The 25,601-nt window shown below is 46.8% G+C and overlaps 1 protein-coding gene across 1 annotated transcript in view; it reads right to left on the reverse strand.

The window, feature by feature from the left end:
• The window catches only part of LOC128981110 (collagen alpha-1(VII) chain-like), a 112,463-nt gene that overhangs the window by 16,281 nt on the left and 70,581 nt on the right, over positions 1-25,601 (reverse strand). The window contains 11 exon segments of the mRNA XM_054399765.1: positions 320-382; positions 1,434-1,487; positions 2,546-2,599; positions 3,829-3,906; positions 13,491-13,526; positions 14,033-14,104; positions 16,765-16,836; positions 17,000-17,056; positions 20,090-20,125; positions 22,900-22,935; positions 24,088-24,132. Coding sequence (XP_054255740.1) covers positions 320-382; positions 1,434-1,487; positions 2,546-2,599; positions 3,829-3,906; positions 13,491-13,526; positions 14,033-14,104; positions 16,765-16,836; positions 17,000-17,056; positions 20,090-20,125; positions 22,900-22,935; positions 24,088-24,132 — 603 coding nt within the window.

The raw sequence follows: 25,601 nt of genomic DNA on the forward strand, positions 1-25,601 counted from the left end.
GAAAGGAGGTTAGAATGAGGTGTGGGTTCGTCTCTTCTGCCTTGTATCGGGTGACAGATAAAAGGAAATGGCCTCAAATTATGCCAGTAGAGGTTTAGGTTGGATATTAGGAAAAATTCTTTAGTGAAAGTGGTCAGGCATTGGAACAGGCTGCCCAGGGAGGTGGTAGGAGTCACCATCCCTGCAGGTGTTCCAAGAAAGTGTGGATATGACACTTCAGGACATGGTTTAATGGCCATGGTGGTCTTAGGTTGATGGATGGACTTGATGATATTTTCCAACCAAAACAATTCTATGATTCTATAATTTAGATACTCACCTTTGGTCCATCTGATCCAGCTGATCCTGGGATCCCTGGTTTTCCAGGACTGCCAATTTCTCCCTGTGGATGAAAAAGCAGTAGAAGGGCTATAAGCACAAACAACCCCTATGACATTGGGTCCAAAAAGACAAGTAAGTGCTGCTTGAGTGGGCAACATGATGACACTCCTGGTAACAGAAAGTCCAAGTGTAGGCAAAGTCTTAACTTCAGACCAGTATAAATTTTTAGTTTCCCAGTTCCAAGCCCACCTACATTAAAGTAGGTAGGAAACTGACTGAGCAGTGCTTCATTTACCCAAAGGACAATATTAATAACAATAATAATAACAACCCATCACACTGGTTCAGCTATCAACAGTTCCCTTGCTTCTTATCAAGCTTTTTGAAACCCTTCATAAAAGGGCCATTAAGGAGCATTATCTCTGTTTACAGAGGAAGGTCTAATGGTGTTGACAGTCAGAGCAATGTGCCCAGCAGGAATTGTTGAAATGAATCCAGACAGTTGCTAAGACACAGACCAGGCAGGGTCTGGCTTTTTTTTTTTTTTTTTTCACCCCAGATTGTCAGAAAAGGTAGAATCTCAGAACTGCTTTTTATTGGAAGAGACCTTTAAGGTCATTGAGTCCAACTGTTAACCCAGGACTGCCAAGTCTACCACTAAACCATGTCCCTCAGCACCACATCTATGTGGCTTTGAAATCCATCCAGGGATATGACCAACCTGATCAAGTGGAGGATGTCCTGTTCACTGCAGGGTGTTTGGACTAGATGACCTTTGGAGGTCCCTTCCCAACCCAAATCATTCTATGATTCTGTGATTCTATGGTGATTCCACCATTGCCCTGAGCAGCCTGTTCCAGGGCATCACAGCGTTTTTAGTGACAATTTTTTTCCTGGTCTCCAACCTAAACTTCTTCTGGTGCAAGTTTCCTGCAAGCCTTAAAACCATCTTGTGCACGGCTACCACTCTGCATGGCAACACCTCCTCTGGCTGCAGCCTCTAGCCCCACACAGCCAAGAGGGACTTCTGCCAGAGCTGGGCTGGGGATGAGAAGGAAGCAGGGTTGGAAATGAGGCAGCTAGAGTAGGATGGAAAACTGGTCTCAGCTGACCTTGATGCCTTTGGCTCCAGATGTGCCGACATGTCCTGGAAGCCCTTGTGAGCCCTGAGGATGGAGCGGGTAATAGATGAGGTTAAATCAAGGCAAAGGCAGGAGAAAGGAACTCTGCAGGTGGGGAAGGTTGACCCCAATGTAGTGCTGCACACTTTCCCTTTGATTGCCCTGTTCTTACCCATTGGCCTCATGGAGCCTGGAGCTTGAGCTTTCTTCTCAGCTTGTCCCAACATTCATTTGGGACTGCAAGGCTTGAGGGATTGAAAGCAGCCCTGTGGAGAAGGACTTGAGGGTGCTGAGGTGGGTGAAAAGCTGGACATGATCCAGAACTATGTGCTTACAGCCCAGACCCAACCTGTCCTGGGCTGATCCCCAGCACTGTGGGCAGCAGGAACAGGGAGGGGATTCTGCCCCTCTGCTGTGCTCTGCTGAGATCCCACCTGCAGTGCTGGGGCCAGCTCTGGAGTCCTCAGCACAGCAGAGACATGGACCTGTTGGAGTGGGGTCAGAAGAGGCCACAGCAATGATGGAAGGGCTGGAAGCCTCTGCTGTGAGGCCAGGCTGAGGAAGTTGGGTTTGCTCAACCTGGAGAGGAGAAGGCTCCAGGGAAACCTTTTTATGGACTTTCAGTGCTTCAGGGAGCTGATGGGGACAGACTTTTTAGCAGGGCCTGTTGTGACAGGAGAAGGGGTGATGGTTTTGAATTAAAAGAGGGAGATTTAGACTGAAGAGAAGGAAGACATTTTTATGCTGAGAGTGGTGAGACCCTGTCCCAGGTTGCCTGGAGAGGTGGTAGATATCGTGTCCCTGGAACCATTCCAAGTCAGGCTGCGTGTGGCTCTGAGCACCCTGGATGTCCGTGCTGAGTGCAGGGGTTTGGACTAGATGACCTTGAAAGGCTCCTTCCAACTCAATCCATTCTGTGATTCTATATTTCTATTTCAAAAAATCATGGTGTGGTTAATTTTGAAAAGGTTCTCTGGAGAACGTCTTGTCTAAGTCCACTGGCCAAGCAGGACCATCTAAAGCTAGTCGACCATGACCGTGTTCAGACAGCTCTTGAGTATCTGCAGTGATGGAGAATTCCCAGGATCTCTCCCATCTCTTACCTTTGCTCCTTTCTGCCCAGTATCACCAGTGGTTCCAGGGTCACCTTTTTGTCCCTACATAAAAAAAAAAGACAAAACATACAGCCTGACAGGTGAAGAATGCCACCCTGGTGATAGCATCACCTTGCATTTATGTTGTGCTTTTAACTACCAAAGGCTCCTTGAAAACATTCCCATCATAGAATCATTTAAGTTAGAAAAGACCTTTAAGATCATTGTGTCCAACTAGTGAGCCATCATGGTCACCTTGTCAGAAATGCAGCCAGCTCTGGGCTGGGACAGGAAATGACTTTGCAGAAGGTGACTGTGACAGAGCTGCTAGTGAAGTGGGACAAAATGCCACAATGAGATGCCAGAGAGTCTCCAGCTTATGCTGGACAACGTTTGGAAAGCGACCCTTGAGGACCAGTGTGTTGGAGCGAAGGCTGTTGAGCTTCAGGAGCAAATGGAGTGACGACAATCAAGAGGAACTGCACTGTGGAAATGTTAGATAGTCTCTCTCAGCTCTTTTTTGTTGGTCACTGCTACTGGAAATTGAGTCTAGATCCTTCAGGCACTACCTACACAATCTAGAGGATGGTTCTTTAATTTCACTGAGAGCTTCCTTTCTTGCTCCCTCCCCAAATTTTCCACTGTTTGGTTTTTCTCCCATGGGAAGTTAAAAGGGAAAAAACAGCAGCAGATTTCAGCTTGTTGCTAGAAAGCAGAGTGAAGACAAGTTCCCACCAAACACCACTTTGCAGAAGTGTTTTCAAGAGCAAGGAATCAAAGGTCCATCCATGTGCAGGAACTTGTTTGAGGGCAAGGGAATCATCCTGTCATGATAGAGAACCAGCTCGTCCCAGGAAGGTGAAGTCCATAAGGGCTTTAGTAAATGATTGGTTTAATTCCTCACTCTCTCCATCAGGCAGGTCAGCAGTGAGAAGAACTGGACTTGGTACATGAAGGAACTTGAAATCTGGGTCTTGGTAAGTAACAAAGAAAAACTCATGCTGGAAACCATGGAAAAATTTAGAAGCCTACAGCTAGAGACTTGGACAGATTCTTTGCTGGCATACAGAAAATGGTTCCTTCTGAAAATTAAGCCAGGATGTCCACTAGAGACTTCTTAGGAGGTTTAAAGGAGAGTTTTCAATTCTCTTTTGGAAAGGCTTACCCTGAGCAAGAGCCTGACTCCAGTAATGAGGCAAGTAGGTGTTGGAGAAGAAATGAAGCTGAGGTGAAGAAAAGCAGAGAGTTCCTACCTCCCAAATAAACCGCATCCTTTCCTGCTACTCACCTGCTTTCCCCTTCTGTCCTTGAAGACCTCTGTCATCCTTGGCTCCCTTGCTTCCATCTTTCCCATTGAGACCTGCTGCACCCTGCCAGAAAGAGGAGAAGGATTAATTTCTGCATCAGCAGAATGGAAACTTCAAAGTAAGAGCCCAGGTTGCATGGTCCTGCAGCTAGAAGTCAGAAGCTATCCTAGGAGTAACACCAAGACCTGAGCCTGGGATTTAGCACCCATTAAAAAAGAGGCATGTGGCACCTAAGTCTTGGGCCAAGACAATGCAGGTGATGATGGCTGTGATTGAAAGTAGGAGCAAAGGCATTAAGCAGCATCACACTGTGAGTGACTTAGAGACAGGCACAATGCTGGGCACTGGGTCTGCAGATTCAGACTCAGTCAAAGTGCTGGAAAGCAGCACTGGGTGGTGAACTTTGGTTTGGTGTACAAGCAGAATCATGGAATCATTTTCCTTGGAAGAGACCTATAAGATCATCAAGTCCAAAAGTTAACACAGCACTGCCAGGTCACCACAAGACTATGTCCCTCACCACCACATCCAAAGAGCTCTTAAATCTCTCCAGGGAGGGGGACTCCACCACTCTCCTGAGCAGCCTGCTCCAGGGCTTGACAACTCTTTTGCACAAAAAATTGTTCCTCATGTCCAACATGAATCTCCCCTAGCACAACTTGAGGACATTTCCTCTTGTCCCATCACTTGTTCTTTGGGAGAAGAGACCGACCCCCACTTGATTCCAAACTCCTTTTGGGAAGTTGTACAGAGCTATAAGGCTTCCTCTCAGCCCCCTTTTCTCCAGGTTAAACAACCCCAGTTCCCTCAGCTGCTCCTCACAAGACTTTTCCTCTAGGCCCTTCACCAGCTTCATTGCTCTTCTCTGGACATGCTCCATCACCTCAATCTTCTTCTTGGAGTAAAGGGCCCAAAACTGAACCTAGTTTTCGAGATGTGGCCTCACCAGTGCCCAGCACAGGGGACAAGCCCATGTCCTGTTTGCCACACTGTTTCTGATCTAAGCCAGGGATGCTGGTGGCCTTCAGGGTCCCCTGGGCGCACACTGCCAGCATCTTGCAGTTCAGACAGATCTCTCATCTAGGAAGGTGAAAGCAAACAGAGATCCTCATCCAGCTGTGACTTGTGGGCAATGCTGGACAGAGGTGCTCCTCCAAGACATCTTTTTGCCACACTTTGGAGGTTCTCAGTGGAGACACTTTGCAGCTCAACTCAGCAGAGAACATCGGAAGCATCTCCAGAACTGGGGTCTCTTTGCATGGGGTCTCCCACTCTTTTGGAGCAAACTAAAGCTACTAGAAATGCCCAATAATTTTTTTTCAAGGCTGCCACAGTCTATTTCTCCATTCTGGCCAGTTTTGGTGGCAGTTTTCAGACCACGGAACATGAGGTAAACTTGGATTTATCTCCACTTCAGACTCTGATATCATAGGGCTGAGCTCACTTAGATGAGAATGAATTTGCTGTTGAAGCAGAGCAGGACAGGAACAAGTGGCATTCTCTATTTGGAATTAATTTGCAGTTAGGATGCTGAAAGGAAACACATTTATTAAATCAAAAAAAAAAAAAAAATCAGCCACCAGATTTGTAGGCCAAGCAGACTTATCACCTCTCCAGTTTCTCCTCCTCTTAGTGATGAATGGATACTTCTAACACGGTCATAAGAATCATAATCATAGAATGGCTTGAGGTGGAATGGACCTTAAAGATCACCCAGTTCCACCCTCCGCTGCCATGGGCAGGGACACCTCCCACTACACCAGCTTGCTCAAAGCCTCATCTAGTCTGGTCTTAAACACTTCCAGGGGTGAGGAGTCCATAACTTCTCTGGGCAACCTGTTCCAGTGTCTCAACTCCCTCATAGTAAAGAACTTCTGGCTAACATCTCATCTAAATCTACCTTACTCTAGCCTCAAACCATTGCTCTTTGACTTACCACTATGAGCCCTTGTAAAAAGTCCCTCTCCAGTCCCTTTCCAGCTCCCTTTGGGTACTGGAAGGCCACTTGTGGCAGTTTCAGGCTGATGCCTAAGAAATTTTCCACAGGTTGAGTAGAAAGCAGTAGAATGTAAATAAAATTGCCATTGGATGCAAAAGAAAAATAATGATAAGGTCTAAATAATTCCAGTGGTCTGATAACTAACAAAGTTAGTTGTATAAACCAATTCTTGCTCTTTTTGGCTTCCTTGCTCTAGCTGATACTAGCTGGTAGCTTTTGCTTAGCTGTTGCTGACCTTGTCTGTGTTCTTGTGGCTAAGTACTAACAAGTTACTCTCTGCTTTTCTCCTCTTTCTTTTTCCCATGTCTGGGGTAAGGAAAAGGAAGCTATTGGCAGCTCCGTGGTTTTGCCCACAGGGCTTCTTGTGTTGTTTATAAATTGTGAATAAATGTAAATATTGTGTATTTTGTACATCTTCATTGCATTTCGTATTTCTCGATTTTAATCTGCTCGTAAACACAGCTTCATTTGCTTTCCAACTGAGCTACTCAGGCAATTTCATTTTGGGGGTAATTTCAACCTACCACACCACTACCAGGTCTCCCTGAACAGACCCAACTCCCTCAGCCTGTCCTCACAGGACAGTGCTCCAGCCCCCAATCATCTTTGTGGCCTCTGGACCCTCTCCAACAGATCCATGTCCTTCAGGTGTTGGGGGAGGTCCAGAGCTGGACACAGTACTCCAGGTGGGGGTCTCACAAGAGTGGAGTAGTCACACAGCAATTTGTTATGGTGACAAGCTAACATCCTCCTCAGGGGAACACACTGCTTCTTCAAACCCCTCCCCAAGCCTCAGCACATTTTACATCTGTGAGCAAGAAGAGTCATTGAGAGCCAACCAAGAGCTTCTCCATGGCTCTACAGGTCACGTCTGGATCAGGTAAAGTCTACCTCCCTCCAGCACTACCTGTGCTACAGGCACAAACATCTCATGAAAGCTCTTTATTTACTAGCAACTGTTTGGTGACATGATCAATAGAAAGTTCCATCTGAGGGAGTAAATGGACCATGAAACTCCACACTCACTGGAGTTTGCTGTTTGCTAGGACTGATTGCTTGCTTGGAGAGCAATAAACCTCTTGGCTTGACGCTTAAATATCACAAGCCCAGACATCAAGTTGTTTTGAGATGGTTTTGGACTGTGTGTAGATCCACCTGCCCAGAGGTTTATTTACAGACCTGTGTCTAAGGGGATGGGATAAAAAGCTTACTCCTGAGCACTGCCTGATCCTGAGGTTACCTGACAGTAGTTAGAGATTTCCATGTATCATAGAATCACAGAATACATTGGGTTGGAAGGGACCTTTCAAGGTCATCTAGTCCAACACCCCTGCAGTCAGCAGGGACATCTGCAGCTAGAGCAGATTGCTCAGAGCCCCAAACAACCTAACCTGGAATGGTCCTCTCAGCAACCTGAACCAGTGTCTCATGCCTTCAGCATAAAATTCGGCTTCCTTCTCTCTAGTCTAAATCTCCCTCTTTTAGCTTCAAACCATCACCCCTTGTCCTGTCACAACAGATCCTGCTGAAAAGTCTGTCCCCAGCTTTCTTATCATCACCTTTAAGTACTAACAGGCCTCAGTAAGTCTCCCTGAACCCTTCTCTCCAGACTGAACAACCTCAACTCTCTCAGCCTGGCCTCACAGCAGAGGGGTTCCAGCCGTACCATCATCTTTGTGGCCTCTTCTGGCTTTTCTCCAACAGGTCCATGGCTCTGCTGTGCTGAGGACTACAGAGCTGGACCCAGCACTGCTTTTAGTTGCCAAGACGAAAACTTTCCTTGTTTTCCTGTGTTTCCCTACTTGACCTTTGTCCAAGGCTCAACTCTTCTCTCTGCCTTACATCATGAGAGGCTTCTTGCCTGGTCACAATATGTACTGGTAAGCTGTTAAGACAGATGGGTATAAGCCATGCCTACTTGGTCAAGCAAACATAAGCAAGTTTTTCAACTGGGTCTTACCTCAGTGCAGGTGGACTCCTATTCAACATAGAATAACAGAATTGTTTGGGTTGGAAAATACCTCTAAGATCATTGAGTCAAACCATCAACCCAACACCACCATGGCCATTAAATTATGTCTTGAAGTGCAACTTAATCATGTCCCAAAGTGCCATGTCCACACATGTTTTTTTAACACCTCCATGGTCACCTCATTGTGGGCTGAAGAAACTTTGCCATATGGAATAGAAGATTTATGATAAGGCTTGGGCATGACAGCAGGTCTGTCCCTACTTCAGCTCAGGGTGAAGTGTGTCAGAGAAGTGATGCTTTTCAAAGGCCATCTGCAACCAGGACAAGAAGAAGATGGAAGAGAAGGAAAAAAGAACACAAAGTGAGGATGAGGACCTCTTTTGAGCATAAGGTGAAGGAAAGAAGCTGAATGGAAATTTGTTCCCTCAGAGCTACCTTGTGCGTTCTGCCAGGCAAATAAAGGCTGGGCAATAAAAGCTAGTGAAATGGACGTTGAAAGGAAATTACTGGTGGAGTACTGGAAATAGCTTTTGCTCTTTGGTTCTGTTATTAACGTGTTGCTGGAACAGGCCTCATTTAACTGCAAAGACACCAGGTACCACGAAGGCACTGTAACGCAAAGGCTTAGTCATAAGTCCTGAGTGACGCAAAGACGTCTTTGAGGAGCCAAGGATCTCTGCTTCCAGACGCAAATTCCTGCGAAGATTTGGGCTGGAGCCAGGGAGGAGCCTGCCTTGTCTCCAGCCTCATCATTTCCACTCAGATGAATGAGCTGGAGGATTAGCTGGGTCACCCTGGGGAAGTGAGAAACCCATCAGGAGAGACATTGGCCCAATGGTGTGCCTCAAGAGGACTAATCTGCTTGGATCATAGAATCACAGAATCGTTTAGGTTGGAAGAGACCTTTAAGATCATCAACACCAACCATTAACCCAGCATTGACAAGTCACCACCAAACCACATCCCTCAGCACCACATCTATGTGGCTTTTAAATCTCAGCTCTGGGCAGCCTGTTCCAGGGCTTGACAACCTTTTCAGGGAAGATCTTTTTCCTACTGTGCAATCTACAATTTCCTTGCTACAGCCTGAAGTTGTTTCCACTTGTCCTGTTGTTTGTTACTAGGGAGAAGAGACCAATGCCCACCCCACTCCAGTCTCCTTTCATGTAGTTTTAGAAAGCAAAAAGGTCTCCCCTGAGCCTCCTTTTCTTCAGGCTCAGAAGCCCCAGGTCCTCAGCTGCTCCTTGCAGGACTTATTCTCTAGCCCCCATGCTAATACATTTGCGAACCATGGTGTAGGCTGGTAAAAGGTTTCCCACCTCCTAGGCCTCAGTGTTCAATATTTGATGGGATGATGCATATGAAGTAGCTGGAAGTCTCAACCTCAGAGTTTCTTCTATGTTTCTATCCCTTCCCTGCTGTGCCTTTTGTCTAGACTATTCTGCCTACAATTATTTGCTGCAGTCCTGAGCATCCTGCCCCAAAAATCCTTTCTAGGTGTGGGAATTGCCCAGGGTCCTCATAGTCATAACAGGCACTCCTTTCTCAGGCACTACCTCTCAAAGATGGGTCAGCCTGACACCTTGCAGCAAAATCTCTAAGGTACTCTAAGCAGATATTTCCACCCACTGCCACAAGATCTGGCTGACTAACTTCCCTTTGACTCATCAGAAGTGCTCAGGACACATCAAGACACCCTCTCAGGGCAAGAACTTCTTAGGAGGTGACTTTTTCTACTTTGAGTGGTTTATCAAGTTCAGAGCAGACTCCACACACCACCCTTCCCCTCCTTCGGCTTGAAACGGCTCACACCTCAGCAGGCAAGAGAACTGGGATACCATGTGGGTTCACCTAAGTCCCCATGCAGCCAGTGGTGGGAAGTAGGACTGGTTGATGCCTCTTTAGGGTTGTCTACCCACCATGTCTATATAAAGACCTCTTATACTTTTTACATCTACGATAAAGTCAAATTCCTGCTTATAAATATTCTCATGCCTACTCTGAGGACATGCTCTTTCACCCACACTCTCAATGATCAATGTGGACTAAAAATCCTGGATTTCTCCTGTCCTTCCTCTCACTCACATGCTGGTGGCTCTGCTCCATTACTGGCTTTGGCAGATGAAGAATGTACAACAAAGAATTTACAACACAGCCAAGCAGTGAAGAATGAAACATGTCCAAAATTGTTCTGAGAATAAAAGCAGAAGGTCCAGGGAGCTAGTGGGTCTCCCACCCTTCAGATAAGTTGAAGCAGGACACCTTTGGAATAAGCACATGGCTGGTGTGCATAGTGTTATCACACACTCTGGCTTCCTTGCTTATAGGGCAAGGATCCATAGGCTGCTGGCCAAATGTAGTGCTCAGCTCACAAAATGAGGTGAAGAACATCATGAGCTTCAACTTATACACCTAGTGAGGAGGCCTGCAAAGTAGAGTGGAGATGGGTGAGGAACTGGAAGCCTCAATTTCTGATCAAGATGATGACTCAATAGGCATCACACAGACTGAAATATAATATAGAAGGGTAAAACATGCAGGAATATCAACATAAGAGAGCTCACTGCTCAGAAAAAGGAGGTATCTTGAAGATCAAGAATGTACCTACATGCCCTAAGGTCCAGTTGTGAAGTCAACCAGATCCATTGAAATTCTCTGGGTGATGACACAAATGCCCTCAGCTTGGTTAGGCATTCCTATAGATCACCAAATCAAAAGAGCAAATAGGTGAGACCTTCCATGAGCTGCTTAAATTGGAGTGAATTCAGAAGGACAGAAAAGGGGACATCAGAATGTTTGTAACTAGTTGGTGGCAATTTGAGGATATGAAAGATGGAATTAGAGGGAGCTGAAGGAAAATGAGACGTTTTACCTTTAAGACTTTGCACAGGACAGACTTGGTACGGGTAGACTGGACCAAGTAGTGTCTGTCTTCAAGAACAGGGGAAAAGACGACTTAGGGATGATACATGAACCACAGAATATCAAAGTATCTGTGAGCACTTAGAAGATAAAGCCAGATCTGAGTTTGTGAAGAAAAGTCACATCAGGATGTTGCATCCTAATAGGTCTGAAACAGATGATGTGAGTCATGATCTAAAAGTACCCTACAGCTGCCAATAAACCAAGTCTGAGCATGGCTTGCTCTGATGTGAAAGGGAACATGGCAAACATCTAACCTGAGGTCAGATGAATTTCATCCAGGCTATCCTACATCACAGCTCTTCCAACAAGGTCCCAGCTCTTATCTGACTTTTGCAATTTTAGAAATTTAATGAATGACCAAAATCAAGTTCTACTATCTCACTCTAGCTTCAAGCACAGCTCAGATAACATTAACTCGAACCAGCAGAATCCTGATGTATTTCCAAAAGAAAGATGACTTAGCCTTCCTCCAAGATTGGTTGACAAGCTACCACTTTCTGGTGGTTAATTGGTTTAGGTTCTGATACTTGTGGGTGTTAGCAGAAAACACCACATGATTCAACCAGGACTCGATAGTGGAGTCCACTGTGCTTCCTTCATACTCAGCAGCCTCAACATGGAATCATAGATTTGCTTGGGTTGGAGAAGATCTTTAAGATCATCAAGCCCATTAACCAATGCCAGGTCACCACTAAAGCATGTCCCTCAGCACCACATCTACACAGCTTTTAAATCTCTTCAGGGGACTCCACCACTGCCCTGAGCAGCCTCTTCCAGGCCTTGACAAATTTTCCATGGAGAAACTGTTCATGTCCTAAATCTCCACTGGCACAACTTGAGGTCATTTTCTCTTATCCTATTGCTTGTTCACTAGGAGAGAACAACCACCACCTTACTCCAACCTTCTTTCAGGTAGGTTTAGAAAGTGAAAAGGTCTCTTCTCAGCCTCCTTTTCTCCAGGTGAAACAACCCTAGGTCCCTTAGCTGCTCTTTACAAGCCTTGGGCTACAGACCCTTCACCAGCTTCATTGCCCTTCTCAGGACACTCTCCAGTAACTCAATATTCTTCTTGGTGTGAAGCATCCAAAACTGAACTCAGTATTTGAGGTGTGGCCTTATCAAGTCTTCACTCCTGCAGTAGTGCTGATTGTCACCAACAGATTCAGGTCTTCGCTACAAAGCAGTTGTTAGATTTGCCTTGATCCAATGCCTATGTGTGGTGATCCCAGATGATGAGATCTTACAGCACGTTGACAAAGTGCTCAGAAGCTTGTTTTGCAACCAAGCAGGGGCTGAAATAGAATGAGGGTCACCTTCTCAGTGAGCAATTACCAGTCTGTATAATGGGCTTGTAAATAGTTACCAAGCCATGACCATTAACCAGTGGGCAGCTCTGAAGGGCTTCACAGCAACAGAGAGCTGCTGAGAGTCCCCCCACTTACACACAAAGAAGCATAACTGGGGAATAGGTTAAAATAAAATATCGATATTTCTTGTTGCAATAAAACAATTAGGCTTCAATATTTCCGTGTTCATATTTCCATGATCTGAGGAAAAAAGCCCCAGCCCCCTTTTGGTGTTCCTTCCCCTCACATACCTTCCTTTCCCAGAAAAAAATAAATCAAAGGGGACTATTTCCCTGTTGGATGACCCTGGAGACCATTTTTCACTTGAGGTTTCTTCCATGTGAATTGGTGGAGTTTCAAAGACATGTAAACACTTCTGCAAAGCAAAACGGCTCTTCTGTTTCCCCCCCCCAGTTTGTCAGGAAACAAGGTGAACTCCAAGATTATCCAGGTCCTTCAGCACAACTGTTTTTCCTCTGGTCAGCAACATGCACCCGCTGAGCTCTGAGAATAGCCACTTGGAGTCCAGTCCCTTAAGGACATATCCATTTCACATGGGACATGCAATCTCTAATCACAATTCTTAAGCCATTTCAACATGGAACATCATCTCTTCACAGAACCATAGAGTGGTTTGGAAGGAACCTTTGAAGGTCACCTAGTCCAACTCCCCTGAAGTGAGCAGGGACATCTTCAGCTAGAGCAGGCTGCTCAAAGGCCTGAACAACCTGATCTGGAATTGTTCCAAGGATGGAGCATCTATCACCTTCTTGGGCAACCTAGACCAGGGTTTCACCACCCTTGGCATAAGAAATGTCTTCTTCATATGTAGTCTAAATCTTCCTCTTTTAGTTTAAACCCATTCCCCCTTGTCCTGTCACAACAGCCCCCTATAAATAGTCTGTCCCCAGCTTTCTTGTCAGCCTCTTGAAGCACTGAAAGGCCACCAGAAGGTCTCCTTGGAGCCTTCTCTTCTCCAGGCTGAACAATTCCAACTCTGCCAGCCTATCCTCATAGCAGAGGGCTTCCAACCCTCCCATCATTGTGTGGCCTCCTCTGGCCATGCTCCAACAGGCCCATGTCCCTCCTGTGCTGAGGACTCCAGACTGGGACACAATACTCCAGGTAAGGTCACCAAATCTGCTATAGGCATTAAAATACAAGAAACAAATGTATGTTTCATAGGTTCCTTAATGCAAAATGCAACAACTTATTGAAATCTCCATGCCTGTGGCTAGTTTTCCAGTCAAGGCATTTTGAATATGGGCTTTGTGGAGCACCATGAAGACAGCATCACCTCATCCCACCCCATGACCTGCACACCTGGTTTAGGGAGAGGGCCAGCAGCACAAGGCCAGCTCCACACCCAACATTTTGAAAGGCAGGGAAACATGCTCCAACTCACAGCAGAGCCTGGCAAGCCTGGTTCTCCTGAGTCCCCCTGCAAAGAAAGCAGTGGTCAGTTACCATAGTGAAGAGCATTCCCTCTGGAAATGGGGATTGGTATAAGAGATGCCTACAGATGAAGAAGGGGAGATAAGGGGAGTTTTGGGATGCCTTCTGTAGAAGCAGCTGGAGTGGGGAAGTAGGATATCTCAAACATCTCAACTGGGCAACTAAATGGAGCCCTATGTCACCATTGATTGTAACTGGAGCTTAGAGAGCAGCTCACACCTCAAACTAGACTACCAACATTAAATGGAGTAATTATTGACTGTTTTAACTCACAAAAGGTGGCAGAGCTCTCTGCTGCTTCAGAAAATGGGAGAACCTTTAGGAGTCTCCTGGAAAAGTGCAGCTGCCTCTGCTCTCTGGTAGCCCCATAACATTTCAATCAGCAACTGTGGTGAGGAAATGGAGGATTATGTTCTGTGAGAAAACTCTGGTGGGACTTCACACATCAGTTCTTGCAGAGGATACCTTAACAGAGATGGTCACCCTACTCACTTTCTGTCCTACAGGTCCTCTTGTTCCAAAAAGCCCCATCACTCCCTTAGAACCAGCTTCACCTTTGGCTCCCTAAAATTTAAAAATCCTTGTTAAATATATTTTCATTACCTACTGCTCCTCCCAGTAGAAGGACCCACAGAGATGGCAGAGAGGATGACAAAAAGTAACTAGTGGTAGGGAAGAAGTCCATCAACCACACAACGGCTTGGCAGAAACCACAGTGAAAAATCCTGAGTTGGTGCCCAGTGATGGAGACTGAGAAAAAAAAACCAAAACAGCAGAAAAGGGTTTCAAAGACACTAGATGAGCTGCATTCTTGCAAAAACTCAAGTGCAAGACTCATGGGTTTATTGGTGGTAGAGATATTACTCTGGAGCTCCACCCAAAGTCACACAGATATCTGTCCAAGAGGTGCTCTTGCTTTAGGAAGTACTTATGTATTATTTGTTTATTAGAAAGCAGTCTGACAGACACAGAATCTTAGAATTGTTTTGGTTGGAAAAGACCTCTAAGATCATCAAGTCCAGCCATCAACCGAAGACCATCATGGCCATCAAACCATGTCCTGAAGTGCCATGTCCACTCACTTCTTGAACACCTCCAGGGACAGTGACTCCACCCTAGACAGCCTGTTCCAATGCCTGGATACTATTTCAGGAAAGAAATTTTTCCTAATATCCAACCTAAAGCCCCTCTGGTGCAATTTGAGGCCATTTCCTCTCATTCTATCACCTAATACTAGGGAGAAGAGACTGGCCCCCACCTTACTGCAGCCTCCTTTCAGAGAGCTGGAGAGAGCCAAAAGGTCTCCCTTCAGCCTCCTTTTCTTCAGGCTAAACAACTCCAGTTCCTTCAGCCACTCCTCACCAGGCCTGTTCTCCAGACCCTTCACCAGCTTCATTACCCTTTTCTGGACATGCTCCAGCACCTCAACGCCCTTCTTGGAGTGAGGGGACCAAAACTGAATGCAGGATTTGAGGTGTGGCCTCACCAGTGACCAGCAGAAGGGCACAATCACTTCCCTTCTCCTGCTGACCATGCTATTCCTAATCAAAGGCCAGAATGCTGGTGGCCTTCTTAGCCACCTGGGCACACTGCTGGCTCATGTTGGGCCAGGTATCGACCAACACCCCCCAGGCAGCTTTCCAGACACTGCCCCAAGACTGTAGTGTTGCATATAAGGGCTTTAAAAAAAAGAGAAGTACCACTCATGAGTGCCTCTCCAAGGGGTTCCCTTCCAGGGGAATCTAATCTGCACAGCCAGTCATGGTTGCTTCTTCACAAGGAAGATGTCCACGTTGGGTCAGCTAGGGTCCACTCGGAACTACATTCTTTAGACAGATTTCCATAGGAAATAGCAGGAGCTGGATATCTGGCTCAGACCAGGATGCTGCTGTAGATACTTTTATTTATTCATCAGAGTCTGCATCCTGGGTCACACTTGTGGAGCAAAAAGCATTAACATCTTACAAAAATAGGTCTGATTAGTACGTGGAGATTTAATCTGTGACTCAGTCCGAGAGTGGGAGAGTTGCATGACTCCTCCCAGGGACCAGTGATGGGTTGAAACCTGAGACCCACAAGGTCCTCTCAAAGAGCAAAGACAGAGGAGCAGGAGACCCACTGTCACTACCCAAGAGACAACTCAGTGTGAGGGACAGGGGAAGCAACGAAGCCTTAACAAGGAGTGCAGGGTTTGAAGTAGTGTGGCTGGCTCCTGGAGGATGAGGGAGATGTAGGACACCTACAGTGCTGCAGTAACTGAATAGTAGTTTTCCCAGAGTGATCCTCAGCACCACATCTACATGGCTTTTCAATCCTCCCAGGGATGGGGATTCTAGGCCTTGACAGCCCTTTTTTGGGGAGGAAACTGTTCCTCACATCCAAGCTAAATCTTCCCTGGCACAACCTGAGGCCATTTCCTTATGTCCTATTGCTCATTTTTTGGAAGAAGAGACCAACACCCACCTGGCTTAAACCTCCCTTCAGAGAACTGTAGAGAGCTAGAAGGTCTCCCCTCAGCCTCCTTTTCTCCAGCATAAACAGGAGGGGCCCAAAAGTGAATCCAGGATTTGAGGTGTGGCCTCACCACTTCCCAGTATGGGGGCACAATCCCTGTCTTGGTCCTGCTGGCCACACTATTGCTGATCCAAGCCAGGATGCTGGTGGCCTTCTTGGCCACCTGGACACACACTGCCTCATCTTCAGCTGGCTGTCAACCAACACCCCCAGGTTGTTTTTGCTCAAGGCAATTTCCAGCCACTTTTCTCCAAGCCTGGAATGATCATGGGATTATTGTGATCTAAGTGCAGGACCCAGCAGTTGGCCTTGTTGAGTCTCATCCTCTTAGCCTCTACCCATTGATCCAGCCTGGTGAGATCCCTCTGTAGAGCTTCCTGACCCTCCAGAAGATCAACACTTCCACCCAGTCTTGATCCCCTCATTCATATTGTTGATAAAGATATTATAGAGAACTAGCTCCGACACCACTTCTGACTGGCCACCAACTGCCTTGAACTCCATTCACCATAAAATAGACATACATCTTGTTCCCAAGAACCAGCCCAGCATTCTTCTCTCTCTTTTTGTGGTAAGAGGTGGGCAAATGTGCCCTTGTACCATGTTTTCTAGCAGGCACATGGGAAGGAAAGATAGAGAGATACCAATCTCTTTCTCATGCTATCAGTGAACTTCTGCTGTCTCTCTCAGCTGCATCAGGAGGTTCATACCTTTTCTCCTACAGGTCCATCCTCTCCCTTCTCCCCTTTGTCTCCATCAAAACCTGGCAGGCCCTGTTCACCCTGAAAGGTAAGACAAGAAATTATTGGATTGTGCCTCTCTCCTGGGAAGGACTCATCTCTCAAGTCAGGGGTCCTCAGTGTTTATTGCAAGCTGTGGCTCAGTGCTGATGCCACCAGCAGTGGGGAAGGGACATCTTAAAAAGCCAGTGAGAGGCAAACTTACAGGATCTCCTTTACTGCCTTTATAACCTTGGGGTCCAAAAATAGTCATTTGCTCACCCTAAAGAAAGGAGACACAAAGAGATGTAGACATCTAGCGACAGAGGGACTCATGGGTCACACTGGATGGAAGCACACTTGCTATGATGGGCAGAATGGTCATTCACACAACTGCAGTGAAGGTAAGCACTTCCCAAATTCTGGTCCACATGCTGGTGAAGGCATGCATGCTCCACGGCACAACATTAAATGTTGAGATCAGTTGTCCTTGGCTAACAGCTGGATGATGAACATGCACAAAACCCCAGGTTAGATGATGGCTTGGAGAACCTGGTCTGGTAGGAGGTGTCCCTTCCCATGGGGTTCTAATTCAAAGATCTTTACAGTCCTTTCCAACCCAAACCATTCTATGATTCTATGACCTGCAAGAAGTCCTGAGGTTTGACAGTGGCCTCTTGCTCTGAAATATGTTGGGCCTCACTGGCATTACCTCAATCTAGGTATCATGGCTGGAAATAGAGCTGTGCATAGCATAACCCTCAGGTTCATTTCCTGAGCCAAGGCTGTCAGTGGTGGGACAGGTTCATATCTGGTGTCTTGACTCCTCCATCACTCTTCCTAGGTGCAGGAAGGAGCAGGCCATAAGCAGGACGGTGAACATGTCTGCTTGTGGTGTCCTGATTTATGGACACAGAGTTAGAGCTAAGGAAGGGGAGTGGCACTTGGGTTACCCCTCAGAAGTAGTTTTTGAGGGGTCAGACACACAAACTCATTCAGAGAACCAGTAGCTACAGGCATGAAGTAACCCTATGGACGCATCAGTGTCAAGTATATTTATTATCTCAGTGGCTGAGAAGGGACATTTTGCTCCTTGGAGAGGGAAGAAACCATGACAAGGCTGTTCCCATACAAGGAATGGCTGTGCTCTGGCAAAATGATGACTGTCTCTCCAAAGTGGGGATGGTGATGCTATTGGTAACTCAGAGGGAAGAGGTAGGAAGACACTATCTAATGGAGCACTGTAGTCCATTTGAAAAGGACTCTATTTACATCCCCTGCTCAGGGGAGGACGTGTTGCTGGAATCTTCAGTCAATATTCCCCAAAGCAGGACAGTCTTTTGGGTTATCTGACCATCACCATAGGAGCCCAGTCAAGTTCTGGCATACTATAACCTCCTGCTTCCCTGCTCCAGGGGGGTCTCTGCCCTACAGAGGTTACATCTGGGTCCAGTTCAGGGTTCCCCAGCTCAAGAGAGGCAGGGAACCACCAAAGAGAGTCCAGTAAAGGTTATGTAGATGCTGAGGGGAGTGAAGAGTCTCTGTGAAGAGGAAAGGCTGAGAGCCCTGGAGCTGTTGAGCCTGGAGAAAAACAGCCTGAGGGGGGATCTGATCAGTGCTCAGCATGAGATAAAGGGTGGGGGGCAAGAAGATGGGGCCAGACTCTTTTCAGTGGTGCCTAACTACAGGACAAGGGACAGTGGGAACAAACTGGAACCCAGGAGGTTCCATGTGAACCTGAGGAAAAATTTCTTGACTTTAGGGTGCTGGAGCCCTGAAGCAGGCTGCCAAAAGAGGTTGTAGAGTCTCCTCTGGAAAGATTCCAAACCTGCCTGGACACTGCAATCCTGGGTAAGCTGCTGTGAGTGACCCTGCTTTAGCAGGGGGTTTTGGACTAGCTAATCGCTAGAAGCCCCTTCCGACCCCTACCACGATGTGATTCTGTCTCTAACAAGATGGGGTTCAATCAGTTTTGGGAACAGAAGGGACAATGAAGATCCAGCAGCTCCATCCAACACACAGCACAGTCCCTGGTATTCCCACAGTTTCTCCTGTATTGATCAAGGTAAAATCAGAAAGTAAGTTAAACTGCAATCATGTGGAACAAACCCAAGCCAATTATCTCCCCCTCCTTCCCCATTTTATCTCACATTCCACCTAATGTTTTATTAAGGTATTCCTTGGAAAACATATTACACATTCCTTCAGCCTAGAAAGTGATTTTTGGGGCTTCTTCATGAAGCAGATTAAGAATTGATTTGCCTCTGGAGTGAGTCTCCTTTGAAAGTAGCTTCCTGGGAGCCAAATGGGCTTTAATCATTTAGTGCTGGATGACTCAAAGGTAGAATCATCTTGTAGGTTTTTCTAAAACTCATTTTCTAGCCCTTTCAGCCAGGAAGGAAGTTAACAAAACACTGGGCAGAAGTTCAGCAGTTTCTCTGCATTTTCCAGAAGAGCTCAGGGAGTTATTTTCACATTATCTGCTATGAGCCTGTTCAGGTTTATTTTAAGATTGGGGTCTTCTGTGGGGTGATTTGATTATATGAAAAAAATCAGGGGAAATTTTCTTCCTCTCTTAATTCACAGGAGGTATTTTTGTGTCCCAGTGAATAGCTGCCCAAATGGTTTTCTTTGTAGCTGTTGTTTTGTAGGAAAAGCTATCACAAGAGCTCCTCACAGAGCAGTGTGTCCAGTGCTGGGATTACAGAATGGTGGAGGCTGGCAGGAACAGCTGGGGATCATCTAGTTCAACCTCCCTGCTAAAGCTGCCCAGGATCACAATGTCAAAGTTGGTTTGGAATCTCTCCAGAGAAGGAGACTTCACAACCTCTCCGGGCAGCCTGCTCCAGCACTCACAACAAAGAAGTTTTTCCTCATACTCAGATGGAAACTCCTAGGTTCCAGTTTGTGCCTGTTGCCCCTTGTCCTATCACTGGGCACCACTTAAGAGAGTCTGTCCCCATTCCCTTGTTCCCCATCCTTTATCTATTGATCAGCACTGAGAAAGTCCCCCCTCAGGCTGCTCTTCTGCAGGCTAAACAGCCCCAGGAAAGGCTGAGAGCAGCCTTTCCTCCTCACCAAGATGCTCCAGTTTCCTCAGCATCTTTGTAGGATGGCATTGACAACGTGGATTAAAACTGGTGGAGACCCCTAAGAATAAGAGGGACATCTACTTGTGGTCTTCCACTACCTACATAGGGGGACAATGTAGAAAAGATGGATCCAGGCTCTTTTTGATGACATTTGGTAGCTATCAAATCCCAAACCCCTTTCACTCCATCTGTCCCAGAGAATCACAATCTAGAATTGTCCTTACTCTTTCTCCTTTGGGTCCCAGAAGTCCTCGATCACCCTGAACGCAAGAAGGTAAAAAACCACACAGTGAGTGATTCCCTTTTAATGCTCTCTTCCTGTCTTATGAGTAGTGGACTTCACTACTCACAACTCCAAGCCACTAAAATGTATCACAGCTGGAAGTCAGTTCCTCTGGGCACTCTACAAAATTATTAGCTTACCACAAGAGGTTGTGATGCAACGAGAATTTATTGTGTTGATAAAATCTCGAGACCCAGAGGACTGAAGTGGTTTGCCTGCCTCCATGCCCAGAACATCTGTGATATGGATCTACTTCTGGATTTCAACCTCCCAATGAGACATAGCATCTCCATGCTGCAGGGATGTGCCTGCCATGCATCTAGTGTGTGATGGCATCCTATGGAAGAAAGGGTTTTCTGAATTTCAACCTCAAATCTGTCAAGCTTTACTGAACTTGCATGCTTTACTTGACTGCTCCATGTTCAGATGGAGATAGGAGACCCTCAGGGGTCTGTACTGGGGTTAGGGCTGCTCAATATTTTCATCAATGATATAGACAGCAGGATTGAGTGCACCCTCAGCAAGTTTGCAGATGATAACAAGCTGAGTGGTGTGATTTATAAGACTGAAGGATGGGATCCATCCAGAGGGACCTGGACAGGCTGGAGAAGTGGGCTCAGGAGAACCTCATGAGGTTCAATAAAGCAAAGTGCAAGATCCTGCACCTGGGTTGGGGCAATCCTTGATATCTGTCCAGGCTGGAGAATGTTTAAATTGAGAGCTGCCCTGCAGGAAAGGATTTGGGGGTACTGGTGGATGAAAAGCTGGACGTAAGTCATCAATGGGCACTTTCACCCCAGAAGACAAATTGCATCCACCCTTTGGGCTGCATCCAAAGCAGTGTGGCCAGTAAGTTGAAAGAGGTGGTCCTGCCACTCTGCTTTGCTCTGGTGAGACCTCACCTGTAGTACTGCATCCAGCTCTGGACATGGACCTGCTTGAAGAGGATCCAGAAGAATGCCACAAAGATGATCAGGGGGCTGGAACACTTCTCCTATAAAGACAGGCTGATAGAGTTGGGGCAGTTCAGCATGGAGAAGAGAAAGCTCCAGAAAGACCTTATAGCTGCATTTCAATATCTGAAGGAGACCTACAGGAAGGCTGGGGAAGGACTGTTTAGAAGGCTTTGTGGTGACTGGACAAGGGGCAATGGTTTGAAACTGGAGCAGGGTAGATTTAGGTTGGACATCAGGAGGAATTTATTCACAATTAGAGTGGTGAAATACTGGAACAGGTTGCCCAGGGATGTGGTTGAGGTCCTGTCCCTAGAGACATTTAAGATTAGACTTGCTGTGGCCCTGGGCAGCCTGATCTAGTTGGAGGTGTCCCAGCTGACTGCAGTGGGGTTGGACAAGATGACCTCTGAGGGTCCCTTCCAACCCGATGCAATCTGTGAATCTGTGAGGGTGTATAAAACAGAAGCAGGTCGTGGAGATTCTTATAATGGGCATGGCACATGAGACTGAAGGGCAGGACTCATTCCTGATGGCATGTCATGATTGACAGCAAGAAGATGAGCCAGCAGTGTGCTCAGGTGGCCAAGAAGGATCAGCGATAGTGTGGCCAGCAGGACTAGAGGAGGGATTGTATCCACTGGGAAGTGGTGAGGGCATGCCTTGAGTACTGCATTCGGTTTTGGGCTTCTTACTCCAAGAAGGATATTGAGGTGCTGGAGAATGTTCAGGGAAGGACAATGAAGCTGGTGAAGGGTCTAGAGCACAAAGCTTGTGAGAGAGGCTGAAGGAACTGGGGTTGTTCAGCCTGGAGAAAAGGAGGCTGAGGGGAGACCTCCTGGCTCTCTCCCAGCTTCCTGAAAGGAGGCTGGAGCCAGGCGAGGGTTGGTCTCTTCTTCCAAAGAACAAGTGTTAGAGTGAGAGGAAATGGCCTCAAGTTGTACCAGGTTTAGGTTGGATGTGAGGAAAAACTCCTTCCCCAAGAGAGAAGCAATGGAAGAGGCTGCCCAGGTCAGCAGTAGAGTCCCCATTCCTGGAGGCACTTGAAAGCCATGTTGATGTGGTGCTGAGGGCCATGGTTTAGTGGTGGATTTGGCAGTGTTGGATTAACATTTGGACCTGATGATCTGAAAGGTCTCTTCCAATCAAAACGATTCTATGTTTTTTGAACTTCTCCAATACTCAAGACTGGTTTGGTGACAGCAGAAGGGGGAGACTGCAAGGACTGGATGGGGCCAGGAGAACAGTGACAGACTTTAAAACTGCACTTGAACTTCTGGGTGGCAGAGCTGTGTGCAGGTCTGTCTCTGTGTGTCCCATTGCACATCCCTCACATTTGGAATGCAGTCCTCCAAGTAATACACTTCCCAAAGGCTGCAGATGGGACGTAGCAGAGGGAGACCAAGGGGACTTCTGCTCACCGAGGCAAATGGAAGGGTTTGTGTTGCCTGCTGAGCTGTCACTGTCCTGTCAATGTTGCAGGACATCTGCTCCCTCTTCCCCTCACCCTACCCATTTAGAGATCAACCAGAGCATACCTGGGGACTCTTCCTGCCCAAACTCCCAGAATTTCCTTCCAAAAAGGCCTTGGCATGCATAAAGATCTCAGCTTAGATATTACAGAGGGCAGCTAATGCCACTTCAGACTTCCATATTCTCACTTATGTCTCCCTTCTAATCCACCTCAGAAGATGCTGGGATTTCCCCCACTGTTTTAACAGGGGCTGCTGCAAAGAAAGTCTCCCCACCATGGTGACTTCCTCCAAGGAACAGTGTAGATATGATGACTGTTGCTTACTCTTTCTCCTTTCACACCTGGGAAGCCTTTTAGACCCTGCAAGAACATAAAAGATGATGTGAAGATAAACACTAGTAGGGAGAGCAGAGTTGCCTCCAAGGATGGGCTTCATTATGGAGAAGCTGCTAGTAGGACCAGCACAGGAGCCTCTACTTTCCTTTCCTTCCACCTGAGAAGTGAATCACAGTTGTGCAGAAAGAAAATTTAGCTTTAAGCTTCGCCCACCTTTAGGTCTTGGGCACATCTCAGGATCTCTTGGCAGATGTATTTATTTAGCCAACCTCCCCCATTTTGCCAGCCAGAGACTATGATTTTTGTAGCCTTAACATTAAAGGGAAGCAGCCCCCACCTCTCAGAGGACTTAGGGGAAGGGTTGGCTCCTGGAAGGCTCCTGCTAGGTGGAGATGATGGGGATTCCCAGATGTTCCCCAGGGTAGGTCAGAGCCCCTGGAGACAGAGCTAGGGTAGGAACCACACCTGGATAGCTGACAAGATCTGATGGTCACCTCAGTTGTAAACTGTTTGCAAAACTGGGGACTGGTGACCTCCCATGGACATGTGGTGGGTGCCTTCCACCTGCAGAACTGGCAGCTTGTCAGAGGGGTGGACATGGACAGGGTGGATGAGGAGGAGTTAGAGCACAGATATTTCCCAAAGGGCACAAGACCTTTTCCATCCCTGTGTGCCCTGCACTGCTGCTCTGACCACTGAGACACATCATCTTGCAAGCCCTCATGCTATAAGGGCCATCTTCAGAGAGGAGATCCCAGGGTGACACCTAGTACTGCAACCATCCTTGGCCTTTTGAGGAAAGGCCCATCCTGCTCACAACAGGAGGTTAATTCCATGACAGCTAACAGCCTAATAAATAAAATGGTCTTCATCAAAGCACTGGCTGGGATCTGCTGGATTTCAAAAGCAGCCTGTAGATGAGTCAGCCAAACAAGAGTCAGACAAGACCAAAAGCAATTGTCCTCTGCATGACACCTCATGTCTCACAGCTGTCTACAGGATTTACACTCACTTGTCCCAGCAAAAGCTTAAGAAGTCAGGTTTCCAAAGTTTCCATTTCTCACTGCAAGCACCACCCCACCTCATTTTGCTCACTGTTCATGGGGATTTTGCCAGTCTTTGGTCCACTGTTGTCCATGCCATGGACTCTCCCCTCCATGCTATTTTAATACTCACCATCATGCCAGCAGGACCCCGGAGTCCCACGATGCCCTCATCACCCTGTTAGGATGGAGAAGGATAGTGATGTCCATCAGCAAAGACAAATGCAACATGCACAGGTCCCAGCTCTGCAAACCATCCCACTCAGCACAACAGGAATTAAACATGCAGAAGCCCAGATGCTTGAAGGAGTTGCCCAAACTCCATCAGGATTAGATCATCATGGAATTGTCCTAGTTAGAAAAGACCTCCAAGACCATAAAGTCCAAACATTTTCTAACTCTACCAAGTCTGGTCCTAAATCATGTCTCCCAGCATCACATCTCTGCCTCTTTTAAAAACAACTCCAGGGATGTAGATTCACCTACCTCCCTGGGGGGAGGGAGAGATGCCTTAAGGATCCTCTGGATCTTGATCAAAGAACCTAAAGACCTTGAAATCATTCACATGTCACTGCTAGTAGACACTGCAGCATTTAAAGAAAAATGCCTTGGTCAAATTGAAGCTTCAAGCTTTAGCTTCTTCTCAGTCCCTGAGAGAAGCATGCAGGTGTGAGGTGATCTGCACCCAATTCAGCATGATGTAAATCACTCCAAAAAGATGTCTCCTTCTCTGTTGGTACAGAGAGGCTCTGGCAGGACTGGCTCAGAAGAAGCTGAAAAGCTGCCCAGAGTAGTTGTGGATACTTCATCCCTGGAAGGCTGGATGAGGCTTTGAGCAACCTGGTCTAGTAGGAGGTGCCCCTGCCCAAGGCAGGAGCACTGGAACCAGACGATCTTTAAGAGCCCTTCCAATTCAAGTCATTCTATGAGGATGGATGACCTCATGTGTCCCTCCCCAAGATGCACTTACATCCAACAAGCGACAGAGCTCTGAGATGTTCCTGGGACATGTTCTTCCCCCTGATTTGAGGGCTCAGCAGCTTTTCTTTTTTTTTTTTTTTTGTTTTTTTTTGTAACTCATTGCTGAATGAGATTTCAATGAGGCTCACCACAGTAAAGAAGGCATGAGGAATTCCAGGAATTCACCTGGAGCTCCAATCATTGACTTTCAGGAAAAAAAATGCCACAGCTCAGCTCCTCAGCAGTAACTTGTGCCTTTGGAGACCAATTACGAGACTTATTTTCATGCCTGGTTGTGGTGTCCAGATGGTGCAGACCACGTTCAAAACCTCCCTTTAAGTGTGCTGTTGGCTGTCTACAAACCTTGCTAGCTTTATTGGTGGGTCTATGGAGTCCTTTTATGACCTCCTTGGAGATGTTCATGGCCAGGTTGGATCAGGCCTTGAGCAACCTGGGCTAGTGGAAGGTGTCCCTGCCCATAGCAGTGGGGCTGGAACTAGATGATTCCTTCCAACCCAAACCAGTTACGATTCTATAACCTCCCAGTAACGATCCTACAACATTTACCTGTTTTTGAGATGTCTAGACATCATCCTGTAAGGCCAAATTTAGATCTCTAATATAAACCCAATGTCATCTGAACTTCTGTGATTCACTTTAGATTTATGCTGGAGTCAGAAGAGCAGG

This window comes from Indicator indicator, chromosome 3 (genome assembly GCF_027791375.1).
Source record: "Indicator indicator isolate 239-I01 chromosome 3, UM_Iind_1.1, whole genome shotgun sequence".
NCBI classification, from domain to species: Eukaryota; Metazoa; Chordata; class Aves; order Piciformes; family Indicatoridae; genus Indicator; species Indicator indicator.